The 26,988-nt window shown below is 40.4% G+C and overlaps 1 protein-coding gene across 1 annotated transcript; it reads right to left on the bottom strand.

The window, feature by feature from the left end:
* Positions 1 to 1,463: 1,463 nt before the first annotated feature.
* LOC112554145 (sodium channel protein 1 brain-like) lies at positions 1,464 to 22,332 on the bottom strand. Its single transcript, XM_025221766.1, is given in 27 exon segments — positions 1,464 to 2,939; positions 3,594 to 4,126; positions 4,260 to 4,530; positions 4,878 to 4,988; positions 5,350 to 5,487; positions 5,900 to 5,953; positions 6,094 to 6,251; positions 6,776 to 6,884; positions 7,258 to 7,380; positions 7,547 to 7,720; positions 8,179 to 8,302; positions 10,074 to 10,282; positions 10,758 to 10,908; positions 11,348 to 11,541; positions 11,882 to 11,994; positions 11,997 to 12,051; positions 12,608 to 12,775; positions 12,778 to 12,858; positions 15,281 to 15,406; positions 15,956 to 16,000; positions 16,002 to 16,101; positions 16,271 to 16,331; positions 16,534 to 16,749; positions 17,130 to 17,242; positions 17,693 to 17,821; positions 18,371 to 18,588; positions 21,619 to 22,332. Coding segments are annotated over 27 exon segments (5,130 nt in total). The 5' UTR covers positions 22,231 to 22,332; the 3' UTR covers positions 1,464 to 2,195.
* Positions 22,333 to 26,988: the final 4,656 nt, after the last annotated feature.

Below are 26,988 nucleotides of genomic sequence, written 5' to 3'. Positions count from 1 at the left end.
AAGAGTTCGGACTCCAGTGCCGGGAGACATGTGCTTGATTAGTTCTGATGACTGATACGGGTCATTAACCCTACCATACACGGTGCCCGGACAGTAAGCAAGGAATTTAAAGCCTAGGCAGTCAAATGGTTTCGACAGCATCACCTGGTCACCAGTGGGAGGTTGTACAGCTTGGATCAAATGAGGCGAGGAAAGCTACAGGTGGAACGCTGCGACGAACCTGGTGTCATATACTGCCACAAATGCCTGCGAAAACGCCGCCGAATTGGCTTTAACGGTGTAGTTATAGAAGTTCGTGCTTTGCCTGTCGCCGCGCGTGAGCTGTCTCCAAATTTTAGAGTGCAAAAATATAATAATCGTCTATAAGAAATAGGCAAAACATTTGCTGAATAACTGCATCTAGGGAGGGGCTCCCTGTCCTCGATGCTCCAGTGTCCACAGTGACCCACCCCTACCTCCTTCGCTAGCGCTGGGAATAGCATACTGCTGTCGTCTGCTTAAAATCTCAAAGTGTACTGCTTTGGATCACTGAGGAATGAATTAAGAACAGACTGTTTCTGGTGACAGTAATTTCAGTTCTGTGATTCTAATAGTTTAGTATGTTGCAATACAGGTGCATCCCGTGTATTGCGTCGATCTCTGCTACTGGTTGGTTTGTTGTTTTTCTTTTTCGATTGTAGAAAAAAAGGTTTGAGAAAACCAGAGATGGAAGTAGGTTATGCATGTGATGATACCGAGACTGATGCTTTGATGGTAAGCGTAAAGTAGCTCTTCTTGGACTGAGAAGATGAAAGAGTGGTGAGCAGGAGTATTTCCCTTTTGTGATTCAGCAGAATTTATGAGAAGACCGTTTGACTCAAGAGTAAAGCGAGAAAACACTGAGCGAGTTTTTGTCGTTGTTATATTTCTATGTACTTGTATATAACACTGCATTTCAAACAGCACTCTCACATTTTCAAAAGGGAGGGGAAATGCAGGCTGCATGCACCTTTTTAAAAGTATAGAGAATCCATTTTTAAAGCTTTTAATTAATGGAATATTGCTTCCATAGCTATTCGAGTTTGCAGTACACCACGCCTCTCTCTCATTACGTCTAACAGATACAAGTAGCCGTAAAATTTTAGTGTTCGTTGTCGCAGTCCTATGTAAAAAAAAATTATTTTGCGAACGTCATTGTTTTGGTATAACTTTTACTATCCATACGTTGTTTTGGTGTTTTTTTGTTTTTATTTTTGGTTGTTTAATTTTTTTAAAAACAAAATAAACCAAAAATGGTCACTAGCCATTTTGTAAGTAACGCTTCGTAGAATAATTCGATAAGAGTTTTTGCCTTCATTAGTGTGGGATTTCTGAAAATGTAGGTGGCTGCAGTGTTTAGACAAGTTCATAGAAAATCATTTATATCAGCGTCAAAGGGCGTAATATTATCATCAACACATAAAATATCGACAATATTGTCACTTTTCTGCATGTTTTATGTGGAAATTTAATCTAGCAGTAGTTGAAGTCTGAAAACTTCATTGTCAAGATATCAGGAAAAAATTCATCATGATCGATAATGAAAAAAAAGACATTGAAATTTAGCATCACCAACAAAACGTCCTCCTCCCATAGCTCACTTTATGTCATGAACGTAATGTCCTCCTCGCATAGCTTACTTTAGGATCATGAACTTAATGACCTTATTCCTTTTGATATAGCTTAACATCATCAACAATAAATGTTTGTGAAGTCAGACACAACCGCCAGGCAGAGCTTTTGGCGTGTATCCAATTAACTCCAAATATGCTCCATAATTTCTTAATTAAGACTATGAAGAAAGTGTGGTATGAGAATATTCGTTTGGATCAGAGATTTCATCGTACTTTCATAAACAAGTACCAGTGCATCCTCCAAATTTCATGAAAATTGAAAACGAAGTCAACACAGTGGGAAAATACTGCAAGTCACTTCAAACTTCTTGCTTCCTCTGACTCCATTTTTCACACTATGCAGTCTGTGTGAGACAATGGCAATGGCAATAGACAAACCATAAGCCATACTGACAAACAGGCATATAGACTATTGCACAGACAAACAGTGTATAGGGGAGGGAAGCCTGAAGGAGTATGATGGGAATGTAGAATGCTTGATCAGAATTCACAGCTATTCGTTGTATCTCATGCGCACACGGGCAAGAACACTACAACTCCAAGTCATGTAAGCTTTTGTCCAAGTTCATGGCATGCAGGGGTTTCCAGTCTGGGTACTTGCAAAAAGCTAGAAAGCTTGCCTTGCTTGCTAAGGGGCCTGACATCGGGTTTGCTGTCCACGGGTCCGGCACTGATGACGCTGGCCCGCCTGACGGCTGATGACGGACGCGAGACCCCTAAAAAGTGGGACAGTGCATTGCTGAGCCGCCGCCCCAGGTGATGGATACCCGACATTCTTGTCCCTTCCGACGCTCCGGTGCCTAGCCGCAGTGAGTTCTGCCGCATGGCCTGAACTACGAGATCCTTCAGGACCCTCTGCGTCTTGTGATGTCTCCAGGCCCGCAGCAGGGTACGAGCAGCCACTTCCTCTTTTTTCCGCTGCAGGGTTGTGGACTTGACGGCCATGCTCTTGCGCGTCGGGAAGACGGCGGAAAACTTCTCCTCCATCTGCTGCTTCAGCTTGCGTAGCTCCTCCGTCTCCTCCACGTCTTGCAGCACGTGTGTCACCAGCGCCCGTAGCACGTCCAGACAGTGCAGGAGGTCGCCCTCTACGATGGGAAGGTTGAAGGAGACCAAAACGATCTCGTTGGGCTTAGGCAGCTGCAACGGCGCTTCCAGGTCGGCTACCAGGTTCGACAGCTGCTCGTACTTGATGAACTGCGTGGCGTGGGGGTCGTAGCGCTCCCACACGTTGTAGAACATGTCGAAGTCGTCCTCCGTGATGCCCACTTCCTCCTGCTGGTGGGCCTGCAGCGTGAGTGAGAAAATGTATTAGCAGTCGAAGAAAACCATAAAACAGATTACGTGACAGCAGCAACATGATGATTGCACAATTATGACATCAATACTATGACATAAACAAAGAACATAATTAAACACAAATAGCAGCAAGTCCAATATCTACACCACATCACTAAAATTAATTATCAAAAAGTAAATGTAGATCTGACGGTAGTAGTGTTGCAATACCAATGTAAAGTAGGTGATGAATAACAGAAACAGTAACCACAAAACCACTATCAGCGCTAGCTCTATTTCTACTACTAGTGATCATAATCGGCTAAAGTACGCCTGTCCATGGCAGTGAAGGCTCTTTTTTGAGTACAGTGGTAAACGTGCATGGGTAATAATATATATATACCAGAAAATGAACAGGTAGATAAAAGATAAAAGTTGTGAAATCAGTAGTTAGGACAACGAGGAGTATCCACTATCATACCAGATGTAAAAGAAACTACATTCGGAAAGGTTTTGCCAAAGCTTTGAAAGTAAGCGATAAGGAAATTGAGAAGAAAAATAACATAAGCATTAAAGAAACAGGCGATTACAACGAATGTTATCGACATCTTAATTTTTTTCAATGAGATTGAAGTTTTTAAGAACCTAGAAATTTCAACTCACCTGGTTAAAATTTTCCAGTATAACAGCAATGTACATGTTGATGACGATGAGAAAGACTATGACGATGTAAGACACCATATAAGGGATGGCCAGCCACGTCAAGCCGCAGTCTCCGTTGGACGACGCCACCTGCGTGCCGTCAGGTAGAGTCTTGTAGGTGGAGTTGCAGTCTGGAGGGCTGAGCATCAGGTTTTCAAGCACGTCGTTCCAGCCTGCTGACGTGGCCAGACGCAACAGCAGCAGGAAGCTATTACCGAAGGTCTGGAAGTTGACGATGTCGTTGAGGCTGTTCATCGGCCGTAAGTCGCCAAACGAAGACATGCCGATAATGGCGTAGATGTAGATGACGAGGAAAAGCAGCGCGGCGATGTTAAAGAGGGCGGGCAGGGAAATGATGAGGGCGAAGAGGAGTTTGCGGATGCCTTTAGCAGCTTTGATAAGGCGCAGAACGCGCCCAACGCGAAAGACCCTCACCACGCGCAGCAAGGTGGGTCTAACGTAAATTCTGGACAAAATGTCTGCCAGGACGATGCCTGCAAAAATAAATATGGTAAAACAATAGTCGAGCTTTGGGAACATATAATCGGAATCATTCAAATACATCCTGATATGTTGCATCAGCTTAGAATACGAATACGCACCCAAACTTACTCTCTCAGTACTCACCCAGGATGGACAAAATAACGATGACAAAGTCGAAGACATTCCAAGCTACTCTGAAGTAGTGCCACCGCAGACCTACAAGCTTCGTGATGGCCTCCAAGGTGAAGACTGCGGTGAAAATGATGTTCATGGTATTCAGGTTTTCCTGCACGGCATCTGCTTGGTTGTAATGCTCGACAGCCATGACGATCATGTTAAAGAAGATAAGAATTACGATTCCGAGCTCAAACTTGGTGTTGGTGGAGATGTCGTAAAAAAAGCACTGAAACTTGTTCTGCAAGCAAATATATTTTTTTTCAGAATAGAGATAAGTTCTTCGATAGATTAAGGAAGATATATGTTAGGTTTTCATTTTCATTTTTAGAAGTATATGTCAAAACGCCAAAAATATGTTGACAAAGCTGCGATGATCATTCTCTTCTCATTCAGGCCCCCCCTCCCAAAAAAAAAACCAAAACAAAACAACAACAACAACAAAACAACAACAACAAAACAAAACAAAACAAAAACAAAAACAAAACAAAACAAAAAACAAAAACAAAATAAAAACTGGGGAAAGTTGTGCTTATATTTACTTTGAAAGAGCATCATAGCTAAAGTATCTAAACTTTCTGTTCTTACCTTTGGTCGTCTGATGGTCTTATGTGGCTTTTTGTTTGCAAGTTTTCGCAGTGTGTTATAGTAGCTCTTTTGATTTGGCGACAAAAAAGCATCAAGATAATTGCCATCATACTGAAAAACAACCCCACCAAATACGAATTAATTATCATGCACATGCACATTTTCGATTGCGCTGACTTTTTTGCAAAAATTCTTTTACTCACCCAACCTGGAATTTTTCACTCTCTTCCACATTCAATAGCTTTGCTGCTCGTTTGTGTATGTGAATTTTTTAAAAATTTCAAGTCACTGTATAGATAGCTACAGCCTTTTCAATGAATCAATCTTTATTTTTAACTTTAAAACAAATTAAAAACACTTCTTTTTTAAATTAATTAAATAGGAGGAAATCAGGAAGGTTCTCCAATGGTGCAGTTAGATTAACAGCAAACATAGTAAATACTAGTATTTACTATGTTTGTTAATATTTTACCTTTTTCTTCAGCGTCTGGAAGTTGTCAATGATCACACCAATGAAGAGGTTGAGCGTGAAGAAAGACCCGAATATAATGAAGACGACAAAATAGAGGTAGCTGTACAGGTTGTTTTCAAAACTAGGCTGTAGATCGACCTAATAATAATAATAATAATAATAATAATAATAATAATAATAATAATAATATCTTTTGTTAAAATGAGTGAAAAGTTTTGGAAGTCCCGACTAATGGAAAATATACAAAATCCGAACAAAGTCCGTTGGAACGAGAGAGAGAGAGGGACAGATCATAAACACTACGAAATATGATTTGGGGGAGTAGGAACCATAGGACATATATAAACAGTATTCTTTTATTTAGGGTAAACAGGTTAAAGTAAATACACAGATACCATTAATCAATAGTAAAAAAAATGTTAAAAAATCGATAAACAAGGAGTATCTCTCAATAGGCAATACATTAAAATATTTAAATAAATATTTAATTTGTTCTAAGTTAAAAATAAAGATTGATTCAATGAATGAGATCACAAGGTAAATTACATACATCAGTAGAGTCAACCGCGTCCACCATTACTTCGATCCAGCCTTCAAACGTGGCCTGAGGCAGAAACAATGGAAGTAAAGCATTTTAATTTAAAAAGGAACAGTAAATATTGTCATATTAAGGTCGTTACCAAGAACACATTTAACAAATACAAAATCAGCTAAACAGCTGTGTAGGACAAAATGCATACATACCACCTGGAAGAGAGCGAGAAAGCCGGAACCGGCGTTGTCAAAGTTGACGTTGGAGTTCACCCAGCTTTGTCCTAAAGCCTGGCACGCGGTTTTGTTTGGCACCACATCAGCAGTGAACTTCTCCCCGGACGTTGAGTTAACACACTTGTAGAATTTGCCTAGATCACGTTTAAAAAAGTAACGAACTGCGAAGATTTTTTTTAAATTCCTTTCTTTTATAATCCGAGGGTGAGCTTTGTAAGCTTAATTTCATCGTGCTCAAATAATAGCATTAACTGAGCAGGAAAATGACAAAAACTAAGATAATACGAGCTCATCTCTTATATCAAGTTTAGAAATTCGATGCTGATGAGTTTAATTGCCGTTGATGTAGGCAATAAAGAAATTATTATCAAACCATTTTTCCCTTTTAGTAAATCCATCTCTTGTGTAATTCTACGATTAGCATTGCAAACATATTTAGGCTTGAAACTGCTTGCTGCTAGACAAAAACTAGTAAATTGATAAACACACTGAAATGTAAGGTTAGTAATCTTGCGTCATAAAAAAATAAAAAAAAAAGAAAACAAACCCGAGAAGTCTTTAAATAATTCAAGCCGATGAGCTTGTCCTGTACACAACAACAACGTGTCTGTGTGTGTGCGCATGTGCGTGTGAGATTTCATATGTTCCTCATGCCTACCTGCGAAGAACTGGACTCCCATGATGCTAAATATGAGCCAGAACACCATGCCCACCAGGAAGACGTTGAAAATGGCCGGAATCGCTCTCATGAGAGAATTAACCACGATCTGCATTATCAAAACAACTGTTTGAATACATTTCTGGCAGTTTGCCAAGAACAGGCTCATTTGTTTTCAAAGGACCATTGTTAGTTTTGTGTTGTCATCTTGGTGAAAGTCAGTTTAGTTTCAGACCATGCAGAATCTTTCTTATTAAATGTAGAAAGATCACGCCAGCTCACGCAGATGTAATCGCATCGTAATTGAAACTTGGTCTGGGTGGTGACCACGCCAATGTCTGCCTTTCCTCGGTAAGCTGACCAAAGTGCGAGGTGTATCTTATTTTTTACCAATAGCACAAACTCACACCACAGGCCAACACCACTCTGTCTTTTTTTATGTCTGCTTCTCTTTCTTTTATTATGTTTGTCTGTCTTCTCACCTTCATTCCCTGCCAACGGGCAATTGCGCGCAGAGGGCGAAGCGAGCGTAAAGTTCGCAAGGATCGAAAGGCAGCAATGTTGGACACTCCCAGAGATTCGCCTATAAGGCTAGCCACTGAAATCTGCAATAAAGAGTTAGAGCGTGCGACGCTATGCTCTTAATGTTGGAGTAAAACACATTACAGAAAATCAGATATTGCAGATTTTGTGATAATAGAATTTAATAATGGTCGGAATGACTAAAGAAGGGGAACGGCTTTACATTTATTACATGTCGGACACACTGACCACAACGATGCAGAAGTCCAGCAAGGTCCAGAAGTTCTTGAAATAGTTGGTGATGCCGCTGGCAACCCACTTCATCAGCATCTCGATACCAAATAAGATACAAAAAATGATGTTCAAAACGTACAGCGCCATCTGCTTCCCTTTGTCCTGATACAGGTAGACATCCTCAAAGGCCTACAACACGAAGCAAAAGTATTTCTTTTCACTATGCATACTGGTTGGAACCATGAAAGTAAACAATCTGTCCTTTCATTATTTACTCTTACTAAAAGTTGGTGGTAAGTATCATAATTATTTCTTGTTGTATTATCAGAAACCCAAAAGAGAACTACTTTATCTATCTTTTAGTGAAGAATATTTTATCACTCTTCAGTTTTATACTGTATTTTTATCCTTTACAATAGTTGTTTTGAGAAAGCACACAACAAAGAAAGCGATATAAGCAATTGAAAAAAATACCTTTTTAACACAAGTAGCTACACTATGGGAGCACACAATTTCTTTGTTTTCGAGACAAGCTTCCATTATCATTATTGTTATCTCAGTGGGTTTTTTAATAACGCTTTGAGCTTGCCTGTGATGGTGGGTAAAACGCTAGATGAAGCAACTAGATAAAGATATTTTCAACTGACCAACGTCAAGCTGCTGCCGAAGATGATGGCTAGCACCACCCACTCAAACAAACTGTGGTCCACTATTTTCATCAACAGTCCACGGAAGGCTGTCCAGTGCTTCCCATGTTTGCTGGCATTGAAGCTATCCAGCATTTGATTCTGCACCAATACAAGGGCGTTGTTTATGTATAACAACGTGCAAGACAATCGTAGTTCTTGTCGTGTATCTATCAAGATCGTAAATAAGAATCAGTAAAAGAACAGGCATGCAAAAACGAATGGTAATAAATCCTGCTTCATGGGCGAATTTGTTTGTATTCTGGACAGGAAACTAATGACAACCATTAACAGCTCAAACGACCCCCCAAAGTCAGTTATCTTTGAGACTGTTAGATGACAAATGAAAAAAGGAATAAATAAATAATGAACAGAGAGACCCAGATACCGAGACAAACAGGCGGACGGACAAACAAAACTAATTCCTGCCTGTTTCGCATCCACCCAGGAAAGCAGCTGGGTGGAATTTTCGGCTCGTGGGCGGTATCCGCCGTGTCGCCTAGCTTGACGTCGTCCACATCGTTGTCGCTGTTATCCTTCTTGCTGTCCTTGGAGATCCTGTCGAACTGAGTTGTGAACCCACCGGGTGAGCCCGTGCTTTTGGAATTCTGGTACAAGCTGGACAGCTGCATTCGTTTCACTGCGCTTTTGAATGCCCCGGGCTTGATCTGTTGAGCATAGACACATACTCCTAAGCATGAAACGTATTTTTGATGCAGATGCAGTTGATCTATCCGTTTATATAGATGCGTGCGTGCGTGCGTGCGCGCGCCTAGCTATGGCGTCAAAACTATCAGAACTAATTACAAGGTAATTATTACTAGGAAACGTATTATTATCTTTGAAGATACCGTTGTTGACCGAATGCGTATCAAATGGTAGAGATTTCTGATTCTGAATAATTTCAGTTGTTAATGTCTTCTGATGTTTACTTGGGACACAACTTTAGCTTCTGGCATCACCTACAATCCAAACTTTCTCACATCAGCTCTCGTACCAGCAAAGTGATGTGTCTATGATAATGCCTCTAAGCAAAACTCCATGGTGTGGCTACAGAATACCTTGCTCACAGAGCCGTTAAGTTTGGAAGTCCCAAGTGTTGCCTTCCCATCGATGAAGCCCACTTTGTTGTTGGCATCATCAGGGACATTTTAAGGTCTGTGTGAAATAGAAAAAAACAAAGTCAGCAGCTGCAGGAAAGTGATCAGAGGTTGAGTTCGACACGGCAATGTGTAGATCTAAAATCTAAGTAACGACAAGATGGCGCAGATGTGACAGTAGAAGTAAAATGGCCCAGGAAAAGACGAAAAGTGGCGCAGACATAAAAATCCACACAAGAACTGTAGAAAATATCGTAACAGATGCACTGATGAACATTAGACACAAAACTTCACGCAGATCTACGGGCAAAAATGAAAGTGAGGGAGAGCACTCACCATCAAGCCAGTTAGGCAAAGGGACATCACTCTTCTCAAGGCAAGGGAGAGGAGAAAGTATTTCTGAATCTTAAAGGCTCACATGATGTTTGTCTTTCCTACGCCGCTTGATGATTATGTTTAGTTTTGTGTATGATGAGCGTTAAACGAGAGGATGCCCATGGAGGCGAAACTATACCACAACTGTCATGTTATCTTTTCAATTTTTTATTTAAGGAGTCCATTTTCTGAGATGGCGCAAACATTTGAACAGTTCCAAAAGTTTGACCTTGTTCTCTCTCTCTCTCACACACACACACACGCACGTGTGCATATTTGTGCTCAACGTATTTTTACTTCTACCGAAGAAAGGTCACTCTCAAAAGGAAAGCATTTTACTTCATGTACTCACTGTTTACTCTTCTCTTGTTTTCCTCAGACTCCTCCCTGTCATCTGAACCTTTTGACGATTGTTTGTTGTCAGGATTCACAGCATTCTTGTTAATGCGCTTGCGACAACAGCAGCAAAGTTTCTTGATTTTTTCGAATGCGAGCTTGATCTTCGACAGTTCCTGGTTTGACTCCGTGTGTTTTTTGATGGAGTCCGTGGCGAAGGCGTTGAGCAGCAAAGCCAGAAAGAGGTTCAGCACCTGTACTAAGAAGGAAAGATCTTTCTGTCGGTATATGAATGCCACACCTTTGTTGCCGTCCATGAAAGAAACTCGAGAGTAGAATAATGCATGATGAGTTGGAAAAGGTTGTAGCTAAAATCAGTAGCCCTGACAGGTAACTCACTTTTAAGTTACTTTAATTTAATTAAATTTATGAAGTCGCCTCTTAAAATGTTGAACACCTGGATTTGTTTGCTTTACTGGGAGAATGTTGCTCATTCAATATGTCATTATTATTATTATTATTATTATTATTATTATTATTATTATTATTATTATTATTATTATTATTATTATTATTATTATTATTATTAAAAAGCCCATTTCCCTAGACTGCGGAGAGCTTAATGCTCTTTGTAAGATGTAAAGGGCGATAGGTATAGTGATGTCGTATGACAGAAAAGCATCCCTATGAGATAATCATGCAGACATGCACAGCTTGCAATCAACTCACAATGAAATTGCCGAGCACAAGAGCAGGCAAGAAGACGACCATGCACAGTTCCCCGGATGATCGCATGCACTGCCAGAGAGGTTGGATCCACTCTCCACACAACACGCGAAAAATCATCATGAACGAGTGAAAAAAGTCCTGGAAGTGCCACCTGCAAAAGGAATGTCTTATGTTCTTCAGGTTTTCCTGCTGTCACTTTTTATGGACATTTTATCAAAGCGTTGTTATTATTATCTCTTCAAGATCTGTTTCAAAAGTACGATCCCTTTATTCGTTTCTTTGTTCCAACAGACGAGTAAGCGCATTCGGGTTACGAAATATTGCAATTTTACTACTGTCAATGTATTTTATTTCTCTTTGGCCCTTTTACCCTAGCCATGGGGCTTAGTATTAAAAGCACCTTACGTTGTAACATAGCACCTCCATTCAATTCCATGCAGAATTGTCTAAGCACCTTAATGAGACTGTATGATCATTATTTCATATAGCCATAGCTGCCAGCTATATTAAAAGCAGTTAAATTACCCCCCTTTACATTCCAGGCAGCCTGCAGAGCTTCCTCGTCGTTTAATGAAGTCATCACTCTTTACCTCACTCCTTCCGTGCCGCTGTAGTCGAAGCTGCCGTATTCCCCTCTGAAGAGCTGCAGGCCGATAACCGCAAAGATGTAGATGACGATGCCGATGATGACTGTGAGGTTGGCCAGGGCTCCAAGCGTGTTGATGATGATGGTGAGGAGCATGCGCATAGTGGGCCAGGCCTGCGCCAGCTTCACGACGCGAAGCTGTAGACGGAAAAATTCACATCGTTACGTCAAAATCTTTACCAACTGTTCATCCATTTTTGTCCGGTTAAGGAAGAAAAACAGCTTTCTGTCTTTGTCGTAAAGGAGGACAAAATGCTTGTTGCTACATCAACACATGTTAGGTCGACACTTCAAATCATTTCACAAAAACAGATCGTTTAGTAATGCCTATCAACTCATGCTACATCAGCAATGCCGTTCAACGTATTTTTACTACAGAACACATTCATCATGAACACGTTGATTACATGTATTCGACATTCCATGAATACATTTCACCGATCCCAGTTTCACCAAAACATTCTACATCAGAACTCACCAAGCGAAAGGTCCTCAACACAGACAGACCCTTGATGTTTTCAACACTCAAGTCGACGATGCTTGCGAGGACAACAATAAGGTCGAAGATGTTCCAGCCCACATAGAAGTAGCCTTGGTGAGAGCCATGATTTTCAACACTGTCTCCAGTATAAATACAGCTGTAAACACCTGAACTCCACAATGGGCAAGTAAAAAAAGTTTTCATATTTTCTTACTAAAACGAAAAAAACGTGAGAAAAATACAAGTTATTTTGGAGAATTGATATTAAATATTAGTAACTCACCTGTGGACTTTTGAGAAATTATACTAGTAGATATATAGAGTCAACTACGCTAATAATATTATCAGTAATATTGTTTTAGAATTTAAACTGTAAGATACCAAAGAAGTACTTTTGCTTTCTTTGAGTATAATGAGAGTCCATCCTTTGAACTTACTTATATTAAACCTTTTACACGTGCAATTAGCGTACAAAGACAAAGGTCTTAGCCAACTTAACAACTTTAAACAGTTACAATCCTGCTCGGCTGCTGACATGAAACTTTTTTTATGTACAACTCCATCAATGCTTCTGTCCATTCATAATCACATACTTCTTCCAATCAACCAAGCAGCCAACTCACCCACCCAGGATGATGATGATGATGATGATGATGATGATGACGACGACAATTATGATGAAGAAAAGGATGATCTTAGCAAGTTAGCGTGCAAAGCACTCACGTAATTAGCAAAGCGCTGCGCGTTCTCCAGACTGGAACTCATGCCATGGTACTGGAGGGCCAGGAAGACAGTGTTGAGGATGATGCAAAGGGTGATGCCCAGGTCGAAGAAAGGGTCTGAGACGAGCGCGTGCACGCGGTTTTGCAGGCGCACCCACAGTACACGAAGCACGCGCAGTACTTGCTGCACGCCCCGCAATTCCTGTCCACTAGCCGTCCGTTCTGGTTGGCAAGGTCTCCTTTCAGGTCTTTCTCTGGAACATAGCGTACAACATGTTGCTAGCTCAGCCTTATAATTTCATTGTTGTGTGTGTTGTGTTCGGAAGTTTCCCGTAATTAAAAAAATTACAACCTGATTGTAAATCAGTTTAATTTGCACAATTACACTTTGATGGATATACTATTCTTTGAAAGATGAACTTTTCGGCAGTTGATGACCAGAACTGAGCAAAACTGTCTCACCTCTAACAATGACAACAGATTCTCGTTTTTTCTTGGACACCAGGTATTCATCACTGGCAGCATTCGATGTCCCCCCTTCTCCAAAACCACATCTGACGACGACACCTGTCCAGGAAGCATTCGTGATGATGACAGCTGTACACTTCGAGAATCCACAAAGTCTTCAAGAACTAGTGGACTTCAACTTTCACAGTTGAACAGTTCTACAATATTTACAATGCTTGCAACAGCCAACAAATATCAACATAGCAGATCTGTATAATTGCACAGTTCAACAATTCTCTATGTTAATTTCTGCATTGGTGTACAAACAAAAATATTGTTAAAAAATTTTTAAGGAAACAAAAATTCCAAGAGAATGTATCTCACTAAGTTTGGCATATTAAAATATTCTTCTGATGAAAAACCTGCAACAAATTGGCAAAGATGAAAACCTCTCATTTAGAAAAAAATTACAACAGTGTGGCATACATCTCTTAAGAAAAGAATATTTATAGGGTACGTACCATTCCTTGGCTTTCCTGTTTGACTAGGGGATTCTTCCTTTCCTTAGACTCCGACACAGAGGCGTCGTCTTTGACAGTCACGTGGGAGCCCATGGTTCCGCTCGTACTTGCCGTTTCAACCTGCTTCGTGCGACCTTTCTCTGACAAACTGATGTCGCTGGCTGTCTTTCCGTCTTCTGTGTTTCGCAAAGTCTCACTACTGCTGTGGTTTACCAGCATTTTCCGCCATCTTGATCTGTAAATAGCTGTCCTTTGTATTTGCATCAAGACGTCGTCTTCGTTTGGTTTCTTTTCCTTGACTTTATCAGAGGTCGCTCGATCAGATGGGAATCCCTGAGAAGGTAGGAAAAAGTTACCGACCCTTAACCCCACATGAACGCATGAAGGAGAAGCTCTACAACTTATTTGTGTTTTTCTGTGAAATACCGATTCATCCATCAATCATCATCAGGTGATCTGCTAGGCGAGTCAGACTAATTACAGGAGATTGTTTCCCTTTTGCTGCCTAACTCAGAACTCTCTTCTCCAGTAATCTCTGACCTGTTCTTTGACCGAAATCCTTTTAGTTTTGAGCGCCAGCATGGTTACATCGCAGGTTAGATTTTTTTTTTCGTATTTGCTATTTTTTATTTTTTTCTGAAATAATGATGATGAATTCTTTTTTAAAAAAGAAACTATAACAGGACATTCAAAGTTATCAAACCCCTCCAGCGAATAAACATACCATGGTGAATTTTAGTCCATTTAAGAAATAAATAGTATTTGTTTTTGACTAATCCACACCTGTCAGCTACAGCTCCTAAAAGTTGGCCTGCTGATAATAGAAAACCAAATCTTGTGCATAAATTCTACCTGCGCACTGAAGATACGTTTGCAATAAATACGAGAGATGTGATTGTATGCTAATTAGGCACGTTTGTGACGTCACCTCGTTCTGCAGACCTTTCAAGGCGTGTATTTCGAGAAAGAACTGAAGCTATTCACGCATATCTTTTACGGGAAAGGTATCTTGTGCCAGCATGGTTAGATCGTTTATTATTTGCTTTTTTCTTGGTATTTGCTAATTTTTATTTTTATTTTTCCTGAAAAAAAACGATAATCAATTTTTTTTATGGGACAGATAAAACCATAATAGGACATTCAAAGTTATCAAACCTCCACCCGTGAACGAAACAGACCAGATTAATTTTACAGTTCACGTAATAATTGAACAGTATTTGTACTCGGCTAATCCACATCCGTCAGCAACAAATCCTATTACTTGTCCTGCTCTTAGTAGGAAATTGGATTTGATGCATATATTCAACCTGCTCACTGAATATAAGTCTGCAATCAATACGAGAGTTGTGACTATATGCTAATTAGGCACGTTCGTGACGACACCTCGTTCTGCAGACCTTTCAAGGCGTGAATTTCGAGAAAGAACTGAAGCTATTCACGCATATCTTTTACGGGGAAGGTATCTTTTGTTGACATAAACCCAATACTTGAAAAAATATATCGGAATCCTGCACACCTTGAAGAAATGGGGTAGACTTGTACAATGGACGGTATATTGATAACGAACTGCAAAGAGTTGCTGATGGGAAAGAGAGGAGGGAAAAAGACATAATAGAGGACTAACATTAAAGCTGGCTAACCACCCTTGCAATACGGAGAACAAACCGGCGAGGTCGAGTTGGACAATCTCAACTCACTTTGCCAGCGCTGAGTGCTTCCTCCTCGTACGACATGGCTACCACGGCAAGCATGAGGTTCAGCAGGTAAAAGGAGCCAAAGAATATGACGATGAGAAAGAAGATCACATTCCAGGGACCGTTCGCTCTAATGACCTGTGACCACAACAAGGGAATTCAGCGTTAAAGCAAATCATAATCTCTTCTTTGTTGTTTTATATGTTATTTTTCTAGCTGTGTGTTCTTTATGACTGTAATATCTCTTGATGTGTTATACTCTTACCTACACCACCGATTGTTAGCAATATCCATGGGCGCAACCAGACAGGATTAGTTACAGATTTTTTATGAGTCATTCTTATTTCCCATTAAAAGAACAAACATCCTCTAGAGCACCATACTTTACCTGAAGCTATATATCAATTTCCTTGACCCAGCATTTTCACGCTTTTTAACCCAACTGAGAATGACAGGAACGCTTGTGTTTTACGGCCAATCGACACTTAAACCTGCTTTACTTGGAGAGAAATTGTATGTGTGTGCGTGTGTGTGTGTGGGGGGGGAATAGATAATAGTCCACAGATAGATGATCATCTTAGTGACGAACATGTTTTACCACTGCTTTGAAAGACAATCCTACGGGGAGAAGAAATAAGAGGGGCACAAGTAAAATGCAGGTGAGGAGAAGTTACACGAGGTCTTTACCTTCTGATAGTTGTCTTCCCAATAGTCCAGTGTCAACAGCTGGAAAGGAGTTGAGCATGGCCCAGCCAAAGTGGTCGTACCCAGTGTACCCGTAATTTGGATTATCACCCACATCTTCCAAGCAGGTGTAGTTCACCTGGCAGGCCCTGTGAAGTAACATGATAGCTTTTACATCATCGTCATCGTCGTCAATTTCTAAATCATAAATATTTTTCATAGACGAATTTGTTTGTATTCCTTCAGTTAGCAAAAATTGCTTTTAGCAAAAATCAAACAAAATTAATGAAACTTGACAAAGAGTAGAGATTTGCTCACCCAGAACCTGATATATTGCCACAAATCTGGAAATTTCCCGAATCGTCCTGCTGCCAGTTTGCTGTTTACAAACACAGGGATTTGAGGGGTGTACTTTTATTCACTATCAACACCGGTATCGTATCAAATGCTGGTAAATATATAAGGTTGCAAAAAACTGTTAAGTGTGAAATCCAGTTGATCTCAATCTGTTAACAATTATACTAGTCTACTAAAATAGAGGGAGAAAGAGAGAAATTGTCTGAAACTTGTGTCTAACTTACATGAGTTTTGAACCCAGGCTTCATAGAACTCACTGTAGATCTCGACTTCATTGTTTGTTTCGTTGTCTATGTTCTTAACACACTTATTCCTCAGCACACCTTTATACATTTGCAAGGCGATGAGGGCAAAGATCATGAGGCAAAACAGTGTCAGTATGATTACTTCCAACAACATCCTGAAAGCTCGTAGCAAAGCGTTCACAATAGTTTTCAGTCCTGCAACACAGTTGCCTTGACTTTCTCAAATCTCATCTTTGATCATCACTTAGAAAATACATATATTTGTACATATAATGTTTAGTAGCATTACGCCATATATTGAGATGTAACAGTATCATGAAACACAGTACTATAAACACCAAAAAGATAATATGGCATTTATCATAAAATAAAGCTTGTGTAATCATTACAATTTTTCTAAATTTGAAAGGTTAAAAGAAAATGATAGTTCCATAATTTTAGTAGGCCACCTTTTTGGAAATGATCTCTTTTCATGGCTAGGTGGGTCATTTATTCATTAACTAGCTGCGTTAACACGGGCAATGAACTGTCTCATGTGCGTGTGTGTGTGCGTTCTAAATGTTCCCTGTGCCGACCTGGCAAGATGGAGACAGTCTTGAGAGCTCGAAGTACTCGGAATGTCCTCATGCCTTGAAGGTTGCCGACCGATATTGTAGAGTCTGCTTGCTCAATGACGATGGTGATGAGGCTGTGGGGAAGAGCATTTATTACTTCAACAGTTTACCCTGTGAGCTAAGGCATGAGACGAGAAAGAAAAACTAAAACGAAGACGGAGAAAGAAAGAGGTGGTTGGTGGAGGAAATAGTTGCATAAATTTACTCCTTAAGTGTGAATTGGTTTAACCCTGTGTCTGTGTCTTTGCGTGCAATATAAAGTTATGAGATCCTGGTTAAAGGGAAAATTTATTTAGCGTTTAGATGTAAAGTTATAACCAAAATAGAAAACTCGCAGATACGACCAAGGATTTGGATACAAAACTCTCACCAAGGGAGCAGAAACAGTATATTTTGTCAGTTTTCTCCTGTACAGCAAAGTCTAGAATCCAGGAAGTATCAAGACCCTAAATATCCAATGGAAGAGGACACATAGTACTCCTGCAGCTTAGCTATTTACTACTGAAAGAGATCGCTTGACTTACGCCGTGAGGATGACAATGAAATCCAGCCAGTTCCATGGGTCTCTCAGGTACGTGTACTTATCAATGAAAAACCCGCGGGCAACAACTTTGACAATCATTTCCACCCCGTAGATTCCGAGAAAGACATATCTGGAAGAGCAAACAAAATCGACAACAATCCGTTTGTTACTTCCATTTTACGATCAGTCTAACACTGCCAAACAGGGCTCTATGGCTTTCATTGCCCAACATTCCGTTATGGATTTTTAGCTGCATTTCATGATTGATGGTGATGATGATTTTGACTGATATTTTTTCTTGGTACCTCCTTTACATATTTTATTATGACTTTCTTGATTTACTGGTTTTTATTATTATAAGTTTTTTTTTTTAGATCCACTGATTTTTATGAGGCAGCAATAATATTAATAATACCTGCATAGCTCAGTATCACACTTGACAACTATGCTCAGTGTGGTTTGACAATACTGTTTAGGGAAAGAGGCCAAAATATGTTGAGTAATATGGTTCATGGACCTCAAACTATATTGATGAAACTATAGTCGGAATTCGACAATTGAACAAACTTACACATGCATAGAAAACAGCAACATATCAAGGTTAGAATGACAGAAGAATAAAATTAACAGGAAGATTATTACGAAATATATTTAAAGGGTTGGAGTTACACTCAGTTACTCACTCTGACTTCTCGATGAAAGACAAGTTGGCATAGCGAGGAAGACGCAGTTGACGAGGATGGTGGCGATGATAAAGTAGTCGAAAAACCGATTTGAGACGAGGTACAGTGTGAGGCGGCGGACTGGGTTCCAGGGTGGGAGAATGAAGAAAGACCTGTTAGCTGAGAACCTATAGATGTATTTCTTGCCGAGCCGCCTGGCGATGATGACAAATGTCTGCAAACGACCGAGAAATGATGATGTTCAATTAATGCAAAGATCTTTCTCGCTGTTTGGACATTCTGAGATTTCTACCTACCTCTCTCTTTCCATCTGTCTTTCTCTCTCTCTCTCACACGAGTCACAAAGACATTAAAAGTACACTGCTCAAGACAGTGGAAAGGCCGTTGTAAAGTCAATCACTACTTTGAGTCAATAACCACACCAGCATTGAATTAAAGCAATTCTTTATTCCTTAAATGTAACATTATTAATAATAATATTTATTTACATAGCGTTTATATAGAATAACACAAACACATCTCATCACCAGACGACACATCGCTGAAGCACACGCAGATCCAGAATCTAATCTACAGAACAGGAAGCAACGTATGTGGTTCATAAATAATAAATTGAAAACGGCATGGTCCACAATGCTGGAACAACTAAAAGTGTCAGTGAAGAAGGCATACAATCCGCTGCAGTCAAAAACTCCAAAGCAAGATGGCAGAACAAGCGACAGAAGCCTTTAGTGGAAGAAGATGTCTTTTGTAAGAAATGACGAAGCACAAGCACTGAAGAAAAATCCACAACAGAAACGAACGGCGCAATAAACATCACAGACGAGTAGAGAAACCAAACATCGATGCAGATCCACAGACGAGACAAAACGACAGAGAGCTGCTCCCCTCCAGCCCGGTAAGGCGAAGGGACATCACTCTCAAATCCAGATCTAACAGGTCCGAAAGTCGTAGAAGAAAACAAAAAGTTAAACAGTCCTACACAGCAACGATGCAACGAAGAAAAAAAAACCTAAAGCATCGGCCTACACAATGGGCACCAAAAACACAACAAACTAATAAAAATACAAAAATTGAGAACAGAGCCGCCTCCCTCAAACCTGCTAGGTGAAGGGACTCCACTCATATTCATTGTCAGCCAATTTCAATGAAGCTAATAACTTTAACAAGAATTCCAGTCTGGACTGATCTAACCCATGGTTTTTAGAATTCAGAAAATTAATCAGAGAAAAAAGAAACTGAATATCGTATGTGTCAACCACTGGCCTGAATGCAGGCAAGGTATCGTTGTCTCATGGACTAAACCAATGTCCTTTGAAGAACTGCCTGCCACTCTTGATGAAGAAACTGGTACATATGAGTGAGGCCAACTGTTGGGGGAGCAGGGGTGGTTGGCTTTAGGTTGGTGGCACAGGACATCCTACAGATGCTTAATTGGATTTAGAGTTAGGTAACAGGCCGGGACAGAACAATGAACCTGTCCTGTTGTCTGGTAGTTAACCGCGGCGTCCGGGGTGTCTTCGATCTGCAACACTTCAGGTTTCATTGTAGCGGTCTTGTAGAGTTTGAATGGCAGAGTGAGCAACTCCCAATCGGCGGCCAATTTCTTGAACGCCCACGCCCTCCTGCAGCCTTGCAGTGACCCTTCCTTCGTCGACCGCACTAAATCGTCCTCTCTGAGGCATGATTATCAAAGACGCATGGATGCCGGAAATGAATACTCTCCCAGGGCTCTAAAATTGCCGAGGTCTTGAAAATGAACAGGGCTGGCACATGAACTACATGTTTTCTATTGTTCAGTTATGCCTTGTTATATATCGTAATTCATGCATTTTTATTTCGATTCAATGACATTTTTTTTTTTTTGCTTCATTACTGTAGTGAGCACGTACAAGACCAAACTAGAACTTGTCATCAAATCCACTTACAAAACAAATTCACTCAAAAAGATTTTAAAGGAATTGCTCACTGTTGCTTTAATCAACATGTCCTTGTTTAATACACGATTTTTAAAAATGTATAAAATATGAAGGTGGCCTTTCCATTATTTTTAGCAGTTTATTTCTGTTAGATATGTTACAGTTTTCTTAAACTGTCTTGGCTATGTCTGATAGTACCACTCCTACCCTCTTAATTTTAATTCAACTAATTTCTACATACGCAGATATTGAGAGACGTTACCGAGAGGAGCTAGTAATTAATCTTTATTCAATTTCAGCCAAACAATCAACGCCCTTAAAAGCTACAGCAAGCGACGGACGATAATCGAACTAAACAACAATGATGTCTACTGTAGTAAAAACTTACTACCACCACTACACGGCTGTTTAAACTGTAAAAATACACTGTAAAGTACACGCACACACACTCACACAGACTCTTCCATCTCCCTCCTTTACGTCCACCCAACACGCGAATCATTTCAGGTAGAAACTTTTGCAAGTCATACCCGATGGCATGGAAATGCTATCGATCACACTGAATAGGAGAACAAAGAGACACCTGCTTTCAGTAAATGTCACAGTCCGGAACGAAATCCATGACTACCTGTACAGCAAAGGACACGGGTGACTGGCCGCTGACAATGTCCCCAGTGAAACTCGTCAGTGTCTCTTTGCTAGACGCGAATACGCGAATTCTCTTGGAGAATTAAACCGCCTGTTCAAATAATTAACTTTTTACAGTTTCTTTTCGAATTCTCTGAAAATAATTCCTACTGTTTCAAAGAAAGTACTCCACATAACGCCAAACACTATTTCGCGTTATTCAACTGTACAGTCTTGCCAACTCTTCCTTTTGAAAAGTAGTGAGGAAAGTCTTGCAAAGAATGACAATATTTTTCAAGTTCGTAGGTCTGTAGAGAATGGCAGTGTTTACAATTCGTTTATGTAACTGTTCTAGATAATTCTCTGACTTGTAAGACAATTACTGTCTCAGAAAGGTGCCAGTACAAACATAAAACATAGTCTGTATAAGAGTGATGTCAGAGAATACCTACTACCCACTTTCTTACATGATGAGCCCCAGGCTTGTCAACAAGCCACCCTAGACCATAACTGGGGCGATTGTTACTTCCCCATTTAAGCTACCACATGTCAAAGGAAATCGAACATTTTGTATTGTTCCTGTCTTTCGAGCAATAAGAAATAAAGAAACAAGACGGAACAATGTCAAAAAAAGATTGACGACGAGGATGTGAAGAAGTAGAAGAAGAAAAGGAAAACAATAAATAAAAGATCGTTACCTTTTCTTTGATGCCTTTGTCGATTTCTTCCAAAGGTCTTCCTAAGTAGGGAGTGGGGAAGATTCCGTATTTGTCCAGCAGCACGTTACCCTCGTGCAAGTCCGGGTTAACCTCGATGACCTCTTTCTCATTCTCCTCACCAGTGCCGAACACCAGCTCGCCGTCCACGAGACGTGCTTCCTGTCTTTTGCTTTCGCGCTGTGCGGTCTTGACCTTTTCGACCTCGGTGCGCTCCACCAGGCGCTGGTATGAGGTCTCGGTGAAGGGATGGAAGGACAGGAGTTTCTTAAGAATCTTCTCGGCGACTTGTCTCTGGTGCTGGCCTCTCGCTTGCTCCGTTTCCATCTTTTGTATCGCCGCGGTCGTCATTGTCGCGGAGGACGTGTCAACGTCTGGCAATGTCGACTGTCGCATTGTTGCACGAACTTTGAGCAGGCGCACTTCCTCGTGGTTGTGACTTCCGCGGGGAGGTGATGGTGATAGTGACGGTATCCTTGTCGTCGTCGGTGCCAGCCGGAGACAGGACATTGTTGTATCCGTTGTCCCTGACATGGCGTGTCTCTCGTTATCCATCTGTTTTGTCACTGACATGACTTGCTTATCTTTGGTCATCCGTTGTCACTGACATGACCTGGTGCCATGTGTTGGTGAACTCACTCCGCAAGACCTGGAAACGTAGTGTCTTGGTGTCTCCGACCGGTGCTCTAAATGACACACTGTAATGAATATTTTATGACACTTTGTCCTACTATTGAACTTTCAGTGACTCTGTACTGATTCTGAAAATCCCTGTTAACTTGATATCTCTTCGAACAGTCTAATGACAAAATGTCGTTTTCTTAAAGACGACCTAACAATCTTGTAATACCATCTTGGTAGTGCTTGTCGATACATTTTTTCTCAACAGCAATTGGTTATAGTTTCTTAAGTTTTTTTCACGCTGTAGTCTGATTTAACATGTTGGTATTTCAAACACCCATAAAATCTCTACCGTCTGCAGTAGAGTTCTTGGCATCAAGAAACAAAACCAGAGCAGCATTGTAATTGAGGCTATGAGTTCACGATGGTGTTGCTGTCTCTTTAAAAGACAAACGTGTCACGAAGTCATCATTCAGCTTCTCTGTTTGTTTGCGATGACAGCATTTCTGGGTGAAGAAAGGTCGACTTTTAGAAAAACTGCAAGAATTTGTTTATGGCCTAATTTTTAATGTAAATGGCAGCAAACAAAATGAGTAGGGGATATATAATTATATCACCTTTCATTCTTTTCTCTTACTTTCTCCCTACTAACAGTTACATAACTTTCTCTCCAGGCTTTTAATCTTTAGGGTCACCTAGCATGTCTGTTAACTGTAAAATATCAATCATATAAACACACAAAGGAAACAAAAACACAACATACGGAAAGAAAACAAACGAAAACAAAATTAAACACGTGGCTTCTTGCCCTAATGTCCCTCAGAAATCTTACGTTCTCTTTAATAACGTTGTATTCCTTCAGAGCCACCAGAGAGAGGATGTTAGATGTTTCCAGACTTCTGCTGACTAGGTGGCTAGGACTGGATGAAATGAGTGAGCTGTGACCTGTGGCGTTAACGATTTGTATCAGGGAAAACAGCCGACACCACGCGCGTGTCACAGGGCTTTCTTTGTCGAGGTCTGTATAGAGCCTGTCCAGAAATGGAAGACTCTTGTTGAGACCTGACTGTTGTTGCCAGGTCAAAGAACTCACAGGACTTCAGAGGTTATGTACAGTGTATGAAAAGGCTTTAAAAAATGATGCTGTCGTGATCAAGGTGATCATTCATTGGCTGAGTGAATAAAACATAGAAGAGTAATATACATAACGTGTTTTCAAAACATTGGATCATTTTTTTAGGACAACTCACATTTACAATAAGTTTGCAGACGAAATATTTCTGTATACTGTCAAAATAGGTTTAATCAACCTTCTTACATGCTAATGCTTATATATTCATATGTTTGTGTGTGGGGTGTGTGTTTTATTTTGGGCTGTGTAGCTAGTGTGTTAAAGCTTCAAAACGTAGGACTGTTTTCACCTTTACACACTCTTAGTAGAATGTATAGAGTAACAGAGCAAGAGAGAAAGTAACGGAGAATAAAAAGAAAACATTAAGATTTAATATTTAAGATTAGCAAATAATTATTGACCCTTACTCGTATACTGTACTCTTTGTCTAAACTATATACATGCTTCCATAGATAGATACAGGTACCTTTTAGAACAGTACTCTGTTCATACACAAACACAGACGCACGTGAATGTGCAAGAACAAGCACGCACACACACACGCATACAGAGTTAGTCACACACAAAACAAACAGTGTAAGAGGAGATTGAAATTTAGCGATTCAAGAATCAGCAGGTATTGCGTCTTGAGAGAAGGGCCACTGACTGGTGGAGAGCATGCAGACCTCACACTTTTTACCAATAAATCGATAATAAAATTCAACTTGTACATCTTTGGTGTTACAGTGTTTATAAAGCCCTTCATTTCTAGGGATCTTAATTTGCCTACATTTATTTATTTACTGGAAAGAAAAACAGAAAAGAGGTAGATTCTACGATTTCAGATCTTGGAACATGGATTCCACAAGAAGAACAATTCAACTGGCTGGCAACCAGTACAACCTGACTATCAATAATTCAAGCTGTAAGAAATAAAGGCCAGATCACATCGCAGATAATATTCTAATCTTTGTGGAGTTTAGAAAATACCGTGCGAGAAACAAAGCAAAGCTGAGATTACAAGAGGGTAGTAGGCTGGGTGGATGTTTGGAGAGGACAACTGCCCATTTCGCGCTGAACGGGCATGACGTAAGCACTTTGTTTTCCATTCTCGCCAGACAGGTCTAACTTGTCCACCTGTTTTCTGTCATTTCTTTATGCTTGACCTTCTGTCTTTATAATGCCTGTTACGCAAATATTGTCAGGGAAGTCCTAGATCAAAGCCTAACGACTCTCCAGGGGTCATCGCTCGATCAAGCTGAAAAAGCCACGAAAAAGCAATGGTAGCTGAGGTAACAGCAACGACTGACCCACTGCTTTTTTCAACGTTGCAATCTGTGAACCTTTTACTCTTGTTTTCCGATTTTGTTGTTTCGTGCTTGCGTTTGAATTTTACTGTGTAGAAACTGGATGATGATGAAAAAAATACAAGTGAGACTCGCGACACATCTGCTGTGTTTCTGGCCCTCTTCTTCAAATCCCCAGTTCGCTGTAAACAGAATCTTAAATGACTTGCCAGGCTCTTGTTCCAGATCGCGGTTGTTTATTCCCGCTTCATGACAACTTTACCCGATAACCTTGATGGCTCACTAAAAGACGAGGAGGGAGCGAACTATGAGAATGAGACAAGAGCAGCATCAGGAGGCTCAACAGAGTGAACGGAAAAGGAATAACTTGATATTTGAACCCTTGAAAAGGCTGACTAGCATAAGAAATTGCATATAATAGTTATTGTGGAATAGAGTGGATAGCTGTCCACCTACTTGTTCTCGCTTATGCCAAAGTCCAGCTTTGGCCCCAGACACAACCTGCTGAACAGACTCGAGTTTTCTGGTCAAAGGACTAGAGTGATGTACACAATTGTTTTCGAATGCTTGGATAAATCTCAATGCAAGATACTATTTCCCCAAATTTGAGTGGATGTCCCTCTTCCGTTCTAGAGATACCTGTCTACAAAAGGCACAATGGACAGCAAGAGATCAACAACATACACGTCAATATTGTACTTGGATACGTTACCGCTGTGAAATCCGTTTGCATAATATAACAGGGCTCCTGTGCAATCATTGTCAGGCCATAAATAAAGCAATCGATTCGTTTACCTTGTCAACAGTTCTCTCCCCCCACCCACCAAAGGCAGCCGACCAGAGGACTGTCAAACACCAACAACGATAGCAACAATCTTTCACCTCCTGTGGTATTCCCTGTGCCATTACACTTCAGCGGCAGACAAGAGATAGATTCTGCGGTTTCAGATTTGGAACATTGATTCCAGAAAAAAGAACAATCCAACTTGCTGGTAACCAATACAGCCTGACTCTATTAATAATTCAAGCTTGTGTGGAAGAGGAGACACGTTCTCACTCGAAGCCAGAACCTACACTTTGAAGAATTCAAGAACTATCCTCCGATGACGAATGTCCATAGGTGGATTTTGAATGTCCACGGATGTCTATCAAGGCTTCCTCCTAATGCTCTTCTTGATCAGACAAAAATTTAAACAAGTTAAATATTTGTCCATATTTATTTCATTAGGAACGGACTTAAGATTAAACGCTTGGCGCAAGACCACAGGCAACGTCCTTATTACCGCGGGCAGTCAATGATGGGGATATGTGTCTCTCTTGTGACAAGAGTCTTGTCATACACTCGTATGTGTTCTGTCCCATAATGAACGTTCCTTGCTTGTCCTAAAAATTTACATTATTAATTTACATTATTAATAGGATCCACTTAATTAAAAATGTTTTGCTATGAAAAAAAGCTAATAGATTTTCTGAAATCTGCGGTTACCTTGACGGTCCGGATGAAATAAATTTGGACGTTTCCCACCCCTGATTTACAGGGTTGGGAAGAGGGGAAGGAAGGGAGAGAAATAAGAGAGAAAAGGCTTACCACGGAACAAATAGTACCCAAAATTGTGATTTAGATCATGCAGGTAAAATATCTTATGTGATTAACCTTATTTTGATGTGCTCTATGCTCTGCTGACCACAAGTCATTTGCAGTAAAATACAAAGAAAGTCTGCTAAGAAGATAACGTTTTAATTCGAGTTACAGGGTCGTCTCTTATACTGTTGATGGATATATATCGGTATCGCACATTTATGAAATCTTTTTTTCAGCCGTATTTATGAGCGAAGAAAATGCATACTTGCCCCAACTCAGAACACCGTTTGGAGAGTGAAGCTTCACGTTTCCTTCCTCAGGTAGGTGCCGGTAAAAGAGTCCCCCCACTCACCTTCGTCTTCCACTTTCTTGTCTGTAGTCTTTTAGTCCTTGTGGACGAGAGTCACATACCGAGCAACGATCGCGTGGACATTGCATTCTGCTGTTCTGTGAACTCAGCGTGCCTGACGTCACAGCGCTGCTGGTCCTGGCACTGTACAAGAGGCTCGATCTGATTGGCGTCCATTGGCAACCCTGACAGCGGGGAGAAGTGGGTGGGGTAAGGTAATGGACTATGGGGATGAAAGACAGAGAAATAGTGTTCTCTAAATCCATACTCTTCTAACATTTTTTAATAGTTTGTGCTGTAATTATGTGGACATGGTAGATGCCATTTAACAATCTCACGAGTGCACAGGTTTAAGAAATTCAGAAAATAATGACATATTTTA

This window comes from Pomacea canaliculata, linkage group LG13, assembly GCF_003073045.1.
Source record: "Pomacea canaliculata isolate SZHN2017 linkage group LG13, ASM307304v1, whole genome shotgun sequence".
NCBI lineage: Eukaryota > Metazoa > Mollusca > Gastropoda > Architaenioglossa > Ampullariidae > Pomacea > Pomacea canaliculata.
Note: the sequence above shows the minus strand (reverse complement) of the source record. Positions and strands in the feature narration are given on the sequence as shown.